An 18,147-nucleotide genomic window follows, 5' to 3' on the forward strand; every position below is an offset into this window, starting at 1 on the left:
TCATTCATCATGACCAAGTGGGATTCATTGCTGGGATGCAAGGATGGTTCAACATACACAAATCAATGAATGTGCTATATCACATCAACAGAATGAGGAATAAAAACCATATGATCATTTCAATTCATGTTGAAAGGGCATTTGATAAAATTCAACATCCCTTCATGATAAAAGCCCTCAAAAAGCTGGATATAGATGGAACATACTTCAACATAATAAAAGCCATATATGACAGACCCACAGCTAGTATCATACTGAATGGGGAAAAACTGAAAGCCTTTCCTCTAAGATTTGGAACACAAGGATGCCCACTTTCACCACTGGTATTCAACATAGTACTGGAAGTCCTAGCTAGAACAATCCGAGAAGAAAAAGATACCAAAGGGCATTCTTGAAAAGGAAGAAGTCAAATTATTCTTGTTCACTGATGATATAATCTTATATTTGGAAAAACCGAGAGACTACAAGAAAATTATTAGAACTGATAAATTTAGTAAAGTTGCAGGATACAAAATCAACATACAAAAATCAGTAGCATTTCTATATGCCAACAGCAAACAATTTGAAAAAGAAATTTAAAAAATAATCTCATTTACAATAGCCACACATAAAATTAAATACCTAGAAATTAACCAAAGAAGTGAAAGATATCTATAAAGAAAACTATAAAGCACTAATGAAGAAAATTGAAGAGGACCCCAAAACATGAACAAATATTCCGTGTTCATGGATTGGACAAATCAGTATTGTTAAAATGTCCACACTACCCAAAGCATTCTACGGTTACAATGCAATCCCTATCAAAATACCAATTACATTCTTCACAGAAATAGAAAAAACAATCCTACAATCTATATGGATCCACTAAAGACCCAGAATAGCCAAAACTATCCTAAGCTAAAAGGACAAAACTGGAGGAATCACGTTACCAGACTTCAAATTATACCACAGACCTACAGTAACCAAAACAGCCTGGTACTGACATAAAAGCAGACACATACACCAATGGGACAGAATAAATAACCCAGAAACAAATCCACACAACTACAGTGAACTCATTTTTGACAAAGGTGCCAAAAACTTACAATGGGTAAAAGACACTCTCTTTAATAAATGGTGCTGAGAAAACTGGATATCCCCACGTAAAAGAATGAAACTAGACCCCTATCTCTTCACTTATACAAAAAACAAATTAAAATGGATTAAAGAGGTAGATCTAAGACCTCAAGCTATGAAACTACTATAATAAATCATTGAGGAAAATCTCCAGAACATTGGCCTAGGCAAAGACTTCTACTAGATAAATACCCCACAAGCACAGGCAACCAAATCAAAAATGGACAAATGGGATCCCCTCAAGTTTAAAGCTTCTGCACAGCAAAGAACACAAACAACAAAGTGAAGAAACAACTCACAGAATGAGAGAAAACATTTGCAAACTATCCCTCTAACAAGGGATTAATAACAAGAATATGTAAGGCGTTCAAACAACTCTATAGGAAAGCATCTAATAAACTGACCAAAATAAAAAAAAGGCAAAAGATTTAAATACACATTTCTCAAAAGAAGACATAAAAATGGCAAACAGGCATATGAAAAGGTGATCAACATTACAGATCATCAGAGGAATGCAAATCAAAACTACAATGAGATATCATCTCACCCCAGTTAAAACGACTTATATCCGAAAGATAGGCAATAACAAATGCTGATGAGGATACAGAGAAAAGGGAAAACTTGTATACTGTTGGTAGGAATGTAAATTAGTAAAACCACTATGAAAAACAGTTTGGAGCTTCCTCAAAAAACTAAAAATTGAGCTACCATATGGTCCAGCAATCCCACTGCTGGGTATGTACCCAAAAGAAAGGAAACAGAAGAGAGATCTGCACTCCTATGTTTGTTACAGCACTGTTTACCATAGTTAAGATTTGGAAGCAACCTAAGTGTCTATCAACAGATGACTAGATAAAAAAAAAGTGGGACACAAACATTCAGCCATAAAAAAAGAATGAAATCCTGTCATTTGCAATAACATGGATGGAACTGGAGATTATTATGTTAATAAGCCAGGCACAGAAAGACAAAGACTGCATGTTCTCATTTATTTATGGGATCTAAAAATAAAATCAATTGACCTTATGGACATACAGAGTAGAAGAATGGTTACCAGTGTCTGGTAAGGGTACTGAGGGTTGCAGGGGAAGGTGGGGATGGTTAATGGGTACAAAAACAAATGAAATAAAAAGAATGAGTATGATCTACTATTTGATAGCACAATAGGGTGACTATAATCAATAATAACTTACTCGTATATTTTTAAATGATTTAAAGAATGTAACTGGATTATTTGTAATTCAAAGGAAAAATGCTTGAGGGGATGGATACCTCATTCTCCATGATGTACGTATTTCACATTGCATGCCTGTGTCAAAGCATCTCATGAACCCCGTAAATATATAAATGTACTATGTACCCACAAAATTTTTATAAAAGTGAGACATTCTAATTAAAGACTTGAGATCTTTTCTAAATAATGTATATACATGTTTTGTGATCTGTACATACTCTCCAAATCCTAGCTATAATCTAAACAGATATGTAAAACCAGTTGTATAACAGATAAAGTAAAAAACAATTCATAAGACATTGTTAAATATAAGTAAACCAAATATCTGACCTATTACATCCTGTATAGCAAAATACATGAGAATAACAGCCTCTTTCCTAGGCTCTTCACCGATCCAATGCCTGAGATAACAGGGAAATACAGTTTGAAAGAAGCTATTACAAAAAAGGCTTATAAAAATACACAAATTTTGACTTATTTATTGAATTAAAATTATACGATGTATAAAACAGCAAATCTATATGCAGAGTGATTTAATGCATAATATATACAATTATCTTTACAAAGTTAGGATGCAAGTTCCAATGATTATGACTATAAAATTTATATTAAACATTTCCATAAGTGATTTATTTGGCTGTTTTTGTTCGAAGTCGTCGTTTGATAATCTGGTGATCACTCTCCTTCATTTTCTGGTCCATTAAAATCTGAAATTAAAAATTCCATAGTTTTTCAAAGCTTGTAAGTGAAAATAAAAATCAAAGCTGATTTATAATGAATAAGACATGTTCATGTGCTTAATAACAGAAATGAATGATACACTGGAGAACTTTTTTACTTAAACTTTTATAAGAAGATGGTACTTATACCATCTTCTATAAAAATTTCTTTAAAAAATAGACTTTGTAAAAGATTCAACACTATCAAATTCTAGAAGTAAAATAACCTAGACTCTATTGAATTCAAGGCAGATATAGCTTAAAATAATTACGAAAATATTTGGAGACAAGTGCCTCAAATAATTTTTAAGAAATGATCTTTCATGGCAACAAATGTATAACTTAGAAAGTAGAAGGCACATTACATAGTAACTAAGAAGACAATTTTCAGCCAAGGGAAGAAATTATGTACTAATCAAACAGATGCTCAAAAATGACTGACAGAATAATACTTACAACACCATGCCCTAATTTACCCTAACTCTTTACATCTTGCATTCAAATAATCTCATATCTGAAAGCTGTTGTTGCAAAAAAGGTTTCTCCTGATTTTTCTTGGCCACTTCCTTTTAATTTTTTTTTATTTCTTTTAATTGCTTTTTTACCTTCACTTGCATCCACTAAGCAAATGCAAGCATGACAGAAAATTTGAGCTTTCCCTGTGGCAGGACATAGAATCAGAAGAATGAGTCATAGAGTCGGTGATAGCTACAGTCTCTTCCTAATAGATCCTCAAAGGCTTAGGGGAAAGGTGGGAGGAAATGGCTGAATGTCAATTTTATATTTTTACCAGGAACACGTGGGCCCAGATTTGCACAACTCTTGTGATTTAAAAAAGAAAAAGAAAAAAAAAGATTTTGGAGGCAAGTAAGTTAAATGGTGACAATTCTATTATTGGAAATAAATTCCTCTGATGCATTTTCAAATGCAAATACATGACACTTGTATACATTAATACAGTATTTATATTTAATTAGTATAAACTTAACACATGTGAGACTAAAAGCATGACCTTTAAAGCATGTGTTTTCAGAGATCTAAAGAACTGAAATTCAAACCACTGTAAAAAATTAAAAAGAACATGAACAGTTTTACATTGATGAAAATGGAAATACTAGCTTACCACTTGGCCTGATATATCAATGGGAGATGAAATTTCAGTTGTGTATAATTTCCGTTTGACTCGTTTTGGTTGAGACACATTTTCTTTACTTGCTTCTACATTTGAGAGCTTTGAAGAGCTCATTGTTTCAATTATCTTCTTTGCTATAAAATAAAAATGTTAATTAGTTCCTGAAATAATTTTCTAACTGCAAAGGTGGTTTGAAATCCTTAATAAAGATGGTTTGAAATCCTTAATAAAGAATGAACATACACAAACTAAAAACACTGCAATACATATATGGTGAAAGGGCATGAATAGACAAATCACAAAGAAAAAAAGTAAATGTCAAAAAAACATGAAATAATGATCAACAGCAAAAAAAAAAGCAAATAAAGTATTTGGTTAATGTTCGATGTAGTAAAAAATCTCAGGCATCTTTAATGACCTGGAAAATGTCTATGCTATGTTAAGCAAAAAAGCAGGATATACACATACTGGATCATGCAGTATTAAAAATAAGGTGGTAGATGATCTACTTCAATGCTCATGCATAAAGTTATGCACAACGAGTACTGCGTGAAAATACTTCGTAAACCCTTTACTTGGAGTCCACACGCAAGTGGACAGAAACCAAAGTGTTAACAGCTGATTGCTTTTAGGAAGTAGAATAGGAATTTTAAAATTCCTTACTATGTACATTGCTTTTTTTTATTTTAATAGAAAATATATTTCCATTTGGGAAAATTCCTGGATAGAAATTCACACACATGTGGTATCAAATATATATTTTTTTAAATAGAAAAAACATTTAAGGAAATAGACTAAACTGAGAGACTACTTGTTAAGGGCTGAGTTGGGCTTGAGAGAGCTGAGTCCAGGTATCGGAGGAGCCAATTAAGACAACAAACCAAAATGAAAGTAACAACCCAGCTTTTTAACCACTTATTTCAACAGTATATGCAAGAGGCTAAACCTGAGAAAGCACCAGCTCCTACCCACCCTCTTCTATAGTCCCCCACAGAATAATACAGATCAGCGTAGAAGTGGTGATCATTTTACTACCCAGGCAGCCCCAAACAAAAGGCTCCTGCAGTTTTATAGACTTCAGGGCTGGAGGTTGGAGGGAGCTATACGTGAAAAAGTACCGAGTTACAGTAGAGAAAAGTGTCTTCAAGGTTCCCCCTCCCGTTCCCCTCCATAAGAAGGCCTCTACCAAAGGCCTCAATAAAGAGGCTCTGAATGGAGGCACTCAGGGTAAATATGCAAATATGAGTAAGAGCATGGCTAGCTTCGGCGGGGGCTGGATCCTTGACTATAACTCCCTTAAGAGATTATAACGCACTGTCTATGCATCAAGTCTGGTGTGGAAAGGGAGGCTTGTCAGGTAAGTCTTTGTAATTGCCTATGGTACAGCCTAAAAAAAAACAGAAATGTTTAAAACTCATATATATGTTGGCCTAGACCCAAACTCATCACTACTATGTGCTAGCCACTGTACTAAGAGCTGACAGTATGAACTAGACAAGACATTTTGTCCTTGTGCAGATTATATTCTAGTGTAAAAGATAATAAGAAAGCAAAGAATTATAGTTTAAAAAGTGCTAAGACAAAAAATAGGAATGAACAATAAAGATTAAGTGATGCTGGGGATGAGGTGTAGTGAAAGGCTGATGAAGGAAGGTGTCTCCTAATAAAGTTGCATCAGCTATGAGGGCTCAAGTATAAGAGGGCAGCTATGAGAAAAGCCAGGGTGTGTTCCAGATAAAAGAAAGCACAGGAAAAAGAGAAAGAAATCAATGATATGAAGGTAAGAAAGAAACTGGCAAATTCTAGGAACTGTCAGAAGCTAGCAGGATTGAAGCTGGCTAGTTATCAAACCGTAGAATAATAAGAGATAGACTGGAGAGAGTCAGAAATCGGGTCATTCAGAAGAATGAGAAATCATTAAAGGATCAGAGGAGTAACATAATTCAATCTGCACTTTGAAGGGAACATTCTGTCATGTATGAATGGATGGGAGATGACAAGAGGGGCAAGCTGGGAGACCAGTGATAGTAAGCGATGGATTAACAGTGGTTACAAGGAGCAGCAGAATTTTAAGAACTAATCTCCATTTTTTCTTTTCTCTCTATATTTCCAAGTGGCCCAAAACAACAAATATGTATTACAGTTACAGTCCAAAATATGGATATCTTATATTTCTAGAAATAAGTGAAAACAAAAAGAAAAACGGAAAAAAAAATGTATGTCAAGTGCATTGGTAGGGAAGCTGTTAAGGAACCAAGTCAATGAAGTAAGAGAATCGTTACCCTTACCTGATTACGTACTTATTATAGCTAGCTACCTCTTCTTGAAAATACATTGCTTTTTAATATAAAAGTAGTAATCAATAAGCCTAAAGGACTCTAAAGAAAAGATGTCCCTCCTCTCCAAATTTAGACATTTAACAGTTTGCTGTTTGTCCCTCCAGATATTTTATCTGTTTACACAAACACATTTTTTAAATGTATGTATTTTTTAAATGTATGTAAATATACAAATGGGTCTGATAGGTCAGAAGTTCCCAAACTGTGTACTAAGGCATGCTGCAGCAAACCTACAGAAGCACTTCAGGATATTTTCAATCTTCAGGGGAAACAATGATGCTCAATAGCCCAAGGCAGTTCAGTTTCAAAATGATACTGAATTACATTTCTTTTGATTATGACGTCATCTTTGCAATCTGGATTTTCAGAAGCTGAATTTTCAGTGGTTGTTTGGTCTTAAGTTCTAATGCATGAGACTGCTAGTGGTTCTTTGGGTGCAGAGGCAAAATGGAAATTAATTACTGAGACATTAAGGGCACTGTGAACCAACAAAGTTTGGAAACGTCTATGGTAAGTTTTCACAAAAAGTATTCTCACACAACCTATTTGATTCAATTTAACTGCCCCCTGCTTCTAGTTCCTTTACCTCCCTATTCTCCTCACTCTGGTCTCTAATTCATCCTATTGCTGTCACTCAGGTAACCTCACAAAAACCCACTCCTCCATCTCACCCCTAAGATAGTCCTTCCACATTCTACATGCCAGATGCATACTGCTGCCTGTAATTGCATGAACATTTCCTACATTTTTCTGATACTCCACCTGTGTTAAAACCATTCCTTCTACATATGTGCACACACACACGTGTATATATCTTAATATACACACAGGTATCAATATGTCCACATTATATTATCAAGAAAAAAAGCACTAATCATACTGTTTTGCAGCTAAACTCAATAGGTATTTATGAAAACATGTGTTTTGACATATTATACATAAATAGATAGTGTTTACATATGCATAGAAAAAAACACTAGAAGGATATATACCATAATACTAATACTGGCAAACTTGTCCAACCCCCCTTATTTTGTTGTTGTTTTTGTTCTGTTTTGTTTTGTTTTAGGCTTTTAGCAGCCTGAAGCCATGGTTTTTAGTTTCTGTCTCTAGTGATAAGCAGAAAACAGGGATGAGGAAGGGGATTTCCTGGCCCAATCAAAAACAGAAACTAAGAACCCATGACTGTATTCTCACCCTTGGACACCCTAGAGAGTGTAATTCTGCCCACATTTCAATACACAGGGTAAATCCTATCTCTCCCATAAAAATCTTCCCAAAGCCCCCCAGTCAGAGTAGCTCTTTTCCCTCCAATACTATCGTACCTTTGCTTGTACCCCTATTACTATATTAAGTAGCCTGCTCTGGATCAGTTACTTAAATATTGCCTTTCTCCTCTACTACATAGTGAACACCTAGATCTATCATCCTTTTACATGTTTCTTCCCACAGTACCTAGTACAGGACAATGCCTATTTGAAGTATAATATTCACTGAACAGTTGTTGAGTTTATATATCAATTAGGTATTAAAATGTACCCCACATCTAACAAAAAAAGGTCATTACATTAATTTTCTGCAAACCTTTTGATTGAAGAATTGAGGGAGAATGTTGTAAGAAGTCTCCAAATTTCTGTAGTGTTCCTTCTTTTTTCTTAGTGGCCAGGTTTACACCAATTATGGATGCCTGACTCCGTAAAGAATACGTTTTCTTAGATGATGGATGTGTGGGAACCTAATAAACAAACATTTTTTGTTATTGTTGGTGAGAAGTGTTAGAAGGAAATAGTTATGGCCATAGCTGAATTAAAGAGGCCAGAGACAGGTTATGAATTCTCAGGTAGGAAACTTGAGATTTAGTGTATAAGGACAGGGATAAAAGGGTCAGACAATGGCAAAAAGAGTTTTTCAGGCAGAGTGTTAAAGTCAGAAGTAAACACATAAAGTAGCTGCTAATGGCCAAATGCTAAAGGTTATATCTCAACTGAATTAGACGTATAGGAAAGAGAAGATAAATGAGTTATAATGGAACATGATTGGATTTCTGGATAATTGCTATAATTTTGGACAAATTAAAAGACACACCTTTTGTTCCTTTTTGACAGAAGAATTTCTATCATCTGAAACAGGAAATTTCAAATTAGTTCTGGGTGTAGCATTCTTCTTATTTTCACATTTCACCAAGTCCTAAAAATAATGAATTTTAGCACCGGTTAATTTGACAATATTTTCTTTCTCTAGACTCAAAAAAGAAAATATGTAAAAACCTATATTATCACTTAAAACAGTGACTCTTAACCGAGGTCAATTTTGAACTCAGAGGACAATGGCAATGTCTGAAGTTATTTTTGGTTGTCTTTGCCAGGGAGAAGGGGATATTATTGGCCACGAGTGGGTAGAGGCCAGGAATGCTGTTAAACATCCCTATAATGCATGGGATAGCCCTTAAAACAAAGAGGTATTCAGCCCAAAATGTCAACTGTGCTGGAGTTGAGAAACCCTGATTGAAGGTGTAAATTTTTCACACATATCACAAGTAATGAAATTACATAAGCTAAATGAAAAACATGGAAGGAATAATATCTTTTATTTGAAACCCAGCTTTAAAATACAGCATAGCAATATACCTACCTATTGCCTAACTCCAAAATAATGTAAGCATCTATGTCTAAGTTCTCTCATTGACATTTGACAATATCAAAAATAAAATAAAAACAAAACTTCATATAACCACACGTAAAATGTGAAAACTTTTAAAATATTATCTTTCTTCTCTATAACATGGGTATGGCACCTTACTCTTCTTTTTCCCAAATAACCTCACATAGGACAAAGCCTTTACAGATATACTCACTGACTTGAACTGCTGCAAATCCTAGTTGAACCAAAGACAAAAGCGGAAAAAGGGGGCAAGAAGAGAAGCAGAGAAAAGATCATGACTGATCCTCAGAATTCGAGTTACAAAGCAGAAGTTATAAGGGTCATAAGAAGCAGATGCCATGACAGGGAAAAGACAGATGGTAATCACAGGATGCAAGTGAAAAGAGGCCATGAGGCTACCTCCACACATAGAGGTCAGTAAGGAGCTCTTTAGAGTCTTCACCGGATTAGAATATAGCCTGTCGGGGGATGGGGGGCTAGGAGAGGGATAGCATTAGGAGAAACACCTAGTGTAGGTCACAGGTTGATGGGTGCAGCAAACCACCATAGCATGTGCATACCAATGTAACAAAACTGTACATTCTGCACACATACCCCAGAACTTAATAATAATAATAATAATAGTATGTGGAAGAAAAAAAGAAAATAGCATTGCATAAATGATTTTCATGGGGGCCCATATACTTAGTTTATTATAGCAGTGAAGATATAGTAAAATCAGTTTAAAAATTTAAAGTTTCTACATGATGTATCTACAACAATCTGTAAATCTTTTCTGAAATAGACATGAAGGTTATATGCCAATAGTAAAATTAATAAAATATTTATATTTTAACATTCTTGAGAACTACACTGTTTCCTGCTTCGTTGAAAAAAAATGGATCAAGAAAAAGCCAACTAGATGATGAAACTCAGTGTTTTAATGGTATTTTTAAAAATTAAATAAATATGAAACAAATTTAACTAGTAAGACTCCACAAAACAATCTCTGAAGGTGTTACATGTGTAGCAGAAAAACTGCGCTAAACAATATTCACTCAGCAGAATTATTACCGGACAGACAGCCTCAGGAGTATGGTTAATACTACTTCTGCTCTTCCACCAGCTTGAAATTATACTACTCTTTAAAGAAGTAAAAGAAAGTTGAAGAAAAATCATTTTGCTAGAGAGTTTGTAATTAGTTTTAAGCTTAAAACAAGTTACTTTAAAAATAAATATTACTATTTATTATGTATCTGCCACTTGCAGAGCAAAAGCTAAGCATTTTAAACACATTAATCCAGTGTTTCGAAAAGGAGAAAACAGGATCAGAAACCTTATTTGACTTGTCAAATCTCCACAACTAGGACATGGTAGATTTGGCAACCCTTCAATCAAGAAACTGCAGCTTAAGAGGTTAATAGTTTTTAGCCTACCACTACATAGAGGCCCAAATTTTAACATTAGCTGATGAAAAAAGATTTTCTCTTTTAAAACTTGCTATGACCATAGAGACTAAAGATTTTAGTTAAATGACAAAGATTATACTCAAGCAAGTTAGCCATTTCAGTTTCTCTGATTTCTACATAACCCCCTTTTCCATTACAGGGAAAGTGACTAAGTATGAACAGGACTGGTATACTGAAATGGCTCTCCAGTAAAATCCACCATCATTTGATGTATTATAGTTCAACTGAAGCAAGGGATAAGCTATATCTTTTAATATACATAGCTTTTTATCTGAAGACCATTAAACCACAGTAATATTCTTTATTTTTCTGAGACAGAGTCTTGCTCTATCACCCAGGCTGGAGTGCAGTGGTGCCATCTCATCTCATTGCAACCTCCACTTCCTGGGTTCAAGTTGTTCTCCTGCCTCAGCCTCCTGAGTAACTGAGATTACAGGTGTGCACCACCACTCCTGGCTAATTTTTATATTTTTAGTAGAGACGGGGTTTCACCATGTTGACCAGGCTGGTCTTGAATTCGTGAACTCAAGTGACCTGCCAGCCCCAGCCTCCCAAAATGCTGGGATTACAGGCATAAGTCACCATGCCTGGCCCATAGTGATACCCTTGAAGGGTATAAAATATAGCATAAATTGTGATTTTGGTCTCTAACAGCAGTGCCTATGAACAGGAGGGCAATATAGCAGAGTTTAACTCTACACTGTAACAGCTTTATAATAAGATTTGTTTGTTAAATATACTCATCAGTTAAGTATTTACCTCCTCCATTTCATTACTCTTCCTCTTCCGAGCCTTAGGAATCTTAACTGTCACTGGTGTGGTACAACCAGGGTGTTTCACTGCCATTTTGTTTGGCTGTAAAGGTGTAAACTGAATCTCTAATTCAGGTTTTGGAAATCGAGTGCTTTGATCATTTTCTGTTGACACTTCACAAGAGTCAAGGACTACAGATCCATCCTACAACAGAATTTAAAAGGAAAAATATTATTTGTAGAGTATACATTTATAAACCACAAAGAATTAGTTCTCTCACATGCCTATTCAAGACAATGCATCAGGAAAGACAAAAAGTGTGCTAGGTCACAGCAAGACAGAAAGATTGAGTTATCATCTACCTTCTTCAGGCTCACACATGGTATGTTAAAATTAGGGGCAACTTAAGAGATCAGTATTTCCCAAACTTGTATGATCATCAGAATTACTTACAGAATTTGTTTATAAGACCCCTGGACCCTACCACAAACGCAGTAAATCAGAAACCTCCAAGGGAGGAGGCTGGGATTTTTGACAAACAGCCTGGTTATATTAAAGTAGGCTGCAAATACTTTGCTACTCTTCCCATTGAGAGATGGAGTCTCTCATTCCCCTCTATTTGAATTTGGGCCTTATAGCCAATAGGATGTGGTAGAAATAACATTATGGTCGTCTAAGGCTCAATCATAAGAAGCATTACAACTTCTGTCCTGTCCTCTTAGAACACTTTCAGGACTCTCTCCCTCAAAATGCCCCAACTGAGACCAGCTACCATGCCATGAGAGGTCCAATCCACAGGGAGAAGCCACAAATTAAGTCCAGGGGAAGTCCCAGAATCAACTACCAGTTAAGTGAATTAATCATTTTGGACTTTCAGCCTGGTTAAGTATATCGATTACATGAAGGCAAGAACAATACAAAATAGCCTAACAATATGATTCCCCAAACTGTGGAATATACAATAACTGCTGGAATTAGAAAATTGGAACCAGGAAATTAGGACAACATACATACATTTATGGAGAAAGAAATCTTCCTTTATATGTGTTTGTCCATGCAATCAAGAATTAAGCCTTGTTTATGGATCAACTTCAAACTTTTCTGTGAAATTTATGATTTGTATTAGTCCCCAAGGTCAGTGCTAATTATTTGAAACTGCTAATAACTGTCAAGGAAAAACCAAGAGAAAATGAATGGCTGATGTTATTTTCCCAGATTAAAATGTCCTTCTTAGTTGGCCATGGTGGCACATGCCTGTAGTCCCAGCTACTCAGGAGGCTGAGGCAGGAGGACCGCTTAAGCCCGGGAGTTCAAGTCCAGCTGCCAGAGAAACATAGCGAAACCCCCCCTTTTTTTTTTTTTAAGACTTTTTCTTCCCATTGTCTGCTTAATAAGCTTCTATTCATAAGATACAATATGGCATCACCTTCTTTAATCCACTTCCACAACCACTCAGGCAAAATTCATTTCATCTTCCTCAGTGTTACTTATGGTACTCATTTTATATTTCTACTATAACACTTAGCCCATAAGTAAAATCAAACAAGTCAGTCACTTATGTATCTACCTTACACTCCTTGAGGATGACAATCATGTCTTATTGATGTTTGTATCCTCAGCGCTTAAAAAGGTTCCCAACTCTGAATGCTCCCAATAAATGTGTTTTAAAAAGTAATTTTATCTTCAAAAAATTTAAGTAACATAGAATTTTTATCTATTTCATATCCAACCGCAGGATCTCTATATTATCCAAAGTTATTCACAGAACCCTAAGTCCAAAACAACTAAGGAAACTCATGAGTTGTTATTGAAGACTGGTGACAAAGCTATTAAATGGATACAATTCCAAAAAATACTATTTAACACAATGTTTATTAAAGCAACCTTTTATGAGAGCAAATTATCCCTATTTTCTCTTTCGTAGGATTTCCTATTTCTGACCATCATGTTTGTTTATATTAACAGATCTAGTGCTTTTAAGATGAGATTAACATCATTTGGGGATATGATCTCCCAAAAGAATTTCACCTCTCCTCAAAAGCCTCTAGTTTCTTTCACATAGCCCAGAGCACATAAAGCTAATTGTGCAGTAAGGTATCTTCAGCAACTGATTATATTACACTTGCAAGTGTTATTTAGCAATAGTGGATAAAGAGAATCAATAAGTGGACTGTGCTGCCAAATACCCACCTCTACTTTATTTCTGGAAATTTCAAAACTTGTCGATTGAGGTTCAGTTTGAAGTTTGTCAGGATCTGCTGAACTAATATGTCTGGGCTTGATATCCATGATTTGCGTTTCCTAAAGTAAGGCAATATTAAAGCAACAGGGCATTGTAACCTGAAAATATATTGAAAACACTTCACATAAAGAATATAAAATCAAGATTTGTGTGAAACTAAACAGTGGAAATAAGTAAAGACATCTTTAATGACCATCTAGCCCTCCTATTTCTCTTTCATCCTCAGAGACTCAGGAAAGGCTGGGTCACTTTCCAGTTTATTGACTCTCATCTAAGGAGAAATCTGAAAGATTGCTTGCAACTTCCAAGTGTTCTGCACACATTTTCTTGCTTTACTTTCATTGTAACTCTGCAGGTAGGTCTGGCAAGAAGCATTATTCCTACTTTCCAGATGAGGAAATAGAGAACTACACACGTTAAATGGCATGGTCAAGGTGTGTACTGAGTTAGAATTGCTCACTATCCCAACAGTTGCTTTTGATAACACAATTTTGAAAAACTGGAGGCTTCTCAGGAATGCAACTATAGCATTAGAGTATAAAAGACCATAAGGAAAGCTAAACCTTTTCTTGCAGCACATTCTTCATCCCATTTTCTCAGTCATAAAGTTCTATTTCTAAACTCTACTTAGGCAATTTATAAAGAAATATCAGATTACATTTTAAAACTTAATAAACTGTACACAGACCTCTCATCACAGCCATCAAAATCAAAAGTCAAGTAAACCTCTTATGTCACCTCCCCATTACTGCCAAATAAGAAAGACTCTACTGAATTCATAAAAGGGGAAGTAGCATGTATTGATTTCCACTGGAGTAAGAACTGTGCTACTTGTTTTACAATCTTCATTAATTTCACAACTCTGTTAGGAAAACACTATTATCTGTTTTAGATAAAGATCAGAAATGATAAGTAATTTTTCTCAAAGGTCCCAAAACCACAGCGACAGCAGTTGATACCTAGTTTTTCTGACTTTCTAGTCTATATTATTAAACAACACAATACTACCTCTTTTTAAAGCATGTAATCTCTCTTACAGTCATAGTCTTTTGATATGACACACACATACATATTTTTCCTATTGTCTGAAGGCTTTAGAGCAGCATATTTTTAAGTAAGATTATTTACTCCAGAAAGACTAGCTTCAGATATACCCAGATTCTATTTACTATCTCTAAAAGGCAATTCTCTCCTCTTTCAGGATTTCCAGTTCCAAGGTAATATAAAAGTAACAGCTGAATGACTCATGTCTCTCTACCATTAGGCTTACTTTCAAAATAATTTGTACCTTTATAAAATAAAGTTAAGGATGGGTCCAAGTATTCAAATCACCAAGAGTTCATGTTGAATCACACATCCATATTTTAAAGGTAGATTAGGTACTAAACCATAAATTGTTGATTTTCTAATTACTCTACTTGAGAGATATAACCAAAATATTGTAGAAAATGCTACATCTCAGTCATTGATTGACAAATCAATCTTAATGATAAATTTCAAAACTCAAAATCATGAAAAATCTCCACATTTTAAATACTCTGATTCCTTTTTGGTCTATTGAGACTTATACTTTTTTATCCTTTAAGAGTTAGTCAATTAACTATGTTCAATTAAAAAGGCATAGCAAAAAAGACTACTGACTATTTTAGAAGTCTCTGATATGATCCTTTTTAGTTGTTCAATTTCATTATCTTTCTGTACATTACTGGATATCAGGGCTTTTAGCTGTATTTCTAAAGCTGCAACCAGTTGATCTCGTTCTTCTCGCCACTTTTGAAGGTCACTATCTTTCTCTGTCAGCTGGGCTGTCAGTATTTCCTAATCAAGAAATAAAGAAAATATTAAAATCAACCTTGATATAGTATGAATCTAAGAATGTTTAGAAATTAGTACATGTAACACCATAAATATAGCTGCAAACAAGATTACATAACAAATTAAGTAGTCTAGATAAAATATTTAATTATAAAACAAAATACATATCATTTTATAAATGTCCACGTTATTTTTATCAATATTCCATCTCATTCCAAAAATCAGTTTACTGGTAACTTCTTTCAATACACAATTATAGCTATAGCTTTCAAACTAGTATCAACATTTCTGCCAAAATTTGGAAAATTAGTGGGTAAAATCACAGTAACAGCAACAAACAATAGAAAAATGAAAATAGAAAACAAGACCATTTACAATCAGTTCAAAAATCATGAAATACTGATATAGAAAATGTGTAAAACCTAAATATGAAAAACCATAAATATTGCTGAAAGAGATTAAAGAACACCTAAATAAATGGAGAGATTGGTCTGTGTTCAAGGATCAAAATACTCAATATTGTTAAGATGTCTCCTCCAAATAGATCTATAGAGTAAAAGCACTTTTAATCAAAATTCTGGTATGTGTGAATGTGTGTGGAAATGGAAAAGGTGACTCTTAAAAATTATATGGAAATGCAAATCATCTAGAATACTCAAAATTATTTTGAAAATGAAGAACAAAATGAGAGCAATTATCTATAATTTCAAGTTGGCACATTAATCAAGTCAGTGTGTAAAGACAGAGAAATCAATGGGACAGAAGAGACAATCTACAAATGTATGGTCAACTGACCTAAAAAAGTGGCAAAAAAATTCAATGAAAGGAAAGACAATCTTCCCAATAAACGGTGCTGGAACAACTGAATAGCCAAATGAAAAAAAAAAAAAAAGAACCCCAACCCTAATCTTACATCACGTAAAAAATTAACCCGTGGGCAACTGATTTATGACAAAAGTGGCAGAGCAATGAGAAAGAAACAGTCTTTTCAATAAATATTTCCACGTCAATTGGTGGTAATTCACATTAAAACAAACATCAAGAGCTTTGACCACTATCTCACACCAAGATAAAAATCAATTCTAGTATCTAAATATGAAAGATGAAACTTCAAAGCTTTCAGGAAATAATATAACACACCATCTTCAAGTCCTTGGGCTTCATAAAGAAAAATGTTAGGACAATTATCCACAATACTATAAAATTATCTACAATAATTGTAATATCTACAATATCTACAATAATAATTTATGAGAACTCCTACTCACAAAAAGGCAGTAAGAAAGAAAAAGCAAACTAGAGATAGAAAGAAGGTACTTGCAAAACATTACAAAAAGGGCTTCTATCCTGAAAACTATAAAGAATTCCTACAAAGCAGCAGCAGCTAGACAATCCAACAGAGAAACAGGTAAGGGAACTTGTATAAACACAGCCAATAACCAAATGAAACAATCTTCAACTTCATTGGTAATGAGGGAAAAGCAAATTAAGACCATTTTAAAAACTGACTGACAATACCATACCTTGGTGGGACTATACAGCTACTGCAACAGCAGTTGAGGTATAAATGGGTACAACTGCTTTGAAAATCAGTGCAGCATTCTACTAGAATTTCACATACATATACCCCATCATCCAGCAATTGTCTTGTATATATATATATACACACAACAGAGATACATGGAAATGTGCACCAAAATAAATGTATAAAAATGTTTATAGGAAAATTTACTCATAACAGCCAAAACCAGAAAACAATCCAAATATCTTCAACATTAAAATGAATTAGCAGTGGTTTATTCATACACTTAAATATTCTGCAATGAAAGTGGACTAACTCCAGACACATGCATGGAAACATGGATGGATGATTCTCACAAATACAAAATAGTGAATGAAAAGAAGTCAGGTACAATCAAATGTATTCATATATTTCAATTTACATAAAACCCAAAAACAGACAAAACTGAAGTGTAACACTGAAGGACAGATTAGTTATTACCACTGGAAAAGAGGCAGAAGAAGGAGCTTCTGGGGTGCAGCAGTGTTCTACTTCTTGAAATAGGTATTAGTTAAGTGGGTACTGGCTTTACAATAACTCACTGACCTATGTTCTATTTGCTTTCCATGTTACTTTTACATCAAAAATTAACATTACATCAAAAACGTGTTTTCTAAATATGGCAGACACATACACAACCTAAGTATGATTATAAAGAAACATATGAGAGAAAAGAGTAAACTAGCTTTCCCTAGGATTAAAAATTCAAAGTGGGATTACTTGCTGGCATTGCTACCAGAGAAACCACTGGTTTGGAACTGGAGCAACTATGACAGGCTTCTGTTTTGATTTCACTTATTGCCTCTTACTACTGGGTCAGGAAGGTTCGGTGATAGGTATACAGGAATTCTATGTGCTAGTCCTGTAACTTTTCTGTAAAGAAAGTGATTTCAAAATAAAAAAGTAAACTTTTTTATGGGAGCAAATTTATGAGGACAGAGCATTCAATGGTACACTCTCTAGCTTCAGAAAGGACACATACTTCAACCAAGGGCTTGATTTCTGGTGTACAATACATGTATGGTCTGGAGTTTAGCAAGTGTGCTGGAAAGTTTAGCTCACAACAATCTCATTTTAATAAAAACTGGCCAACTCTGTTCAATATCCAATGTTAAAAGTAGCTTTAA

At 34.5% G+C, this 18,147-nt stretch overlaps 1 protein-coding gene across 3 annotated transcripts in view; it reads right to left on the reverse strand.

Moving 5' to 3' along the window:
- Positions 1–2,088: 2,088 nt before the first annotated feature.
- The window catches only part of LOC105480525 (kinesin family member 20B), a 69,658-nt gene continuing 53,599 nt past the window's right edge, over positions 2,089–18,147 (reverse strand). For 2 of the 3 annotated variants that reach the window (XM_011739549.2, XM_011739540.2), the window contains exons 27-33: positions 15,286–15,462; positions 13,593–13,703; positions 11,409–11,606; positions 8,626–8,727; positions 8,125–8,275; positions 4,193–4,335; positions 2,089–3,057 (exon numbers count right to left, since the gene is read on the reverse strand). In XM_011739549.2, the coding sequence (XP_011737851.2) occupies positions 2,980–3,057; positions 4,193–4,335; positions 8,125–8,275; positions 8,626–8,727; positions 11,409–11,606; positions 13,593–13,703; positions 15,286–15,462 (960 nt within the window). In that variant the 3' untranslated portion in view covers positions 2,089–2,979. Of the gene's footprint in view, positions 3,058–4,192; positions 4,336–8,124; positions 8,276–8,625; positions 8,728–11,408; positions 11,607–12,428; positions 12,568–13,592; positions 13,704–15,285; positions 15,463–18,147 lie in introns of those variants that run through there. The other variant, XM_011739556.2, reaches the window with a different exon arrangement.

The sequence above is a fragment of the Macaca nemestrina genome, chromosome 9 (genome assembly GCF_043159975.1).
Source record: "Macaca nemestrina isolate mMacNem1 chromosome 9, mMacNem.hap1, whole genome shotgun sequence".
In the NCBI taxonomy this organism is placed as follows: Eukaryota; Metazoa; Chordata; class Mammalia; order Primates; family Cercopithecidae; genus Macaca; species Macaca nemestrina.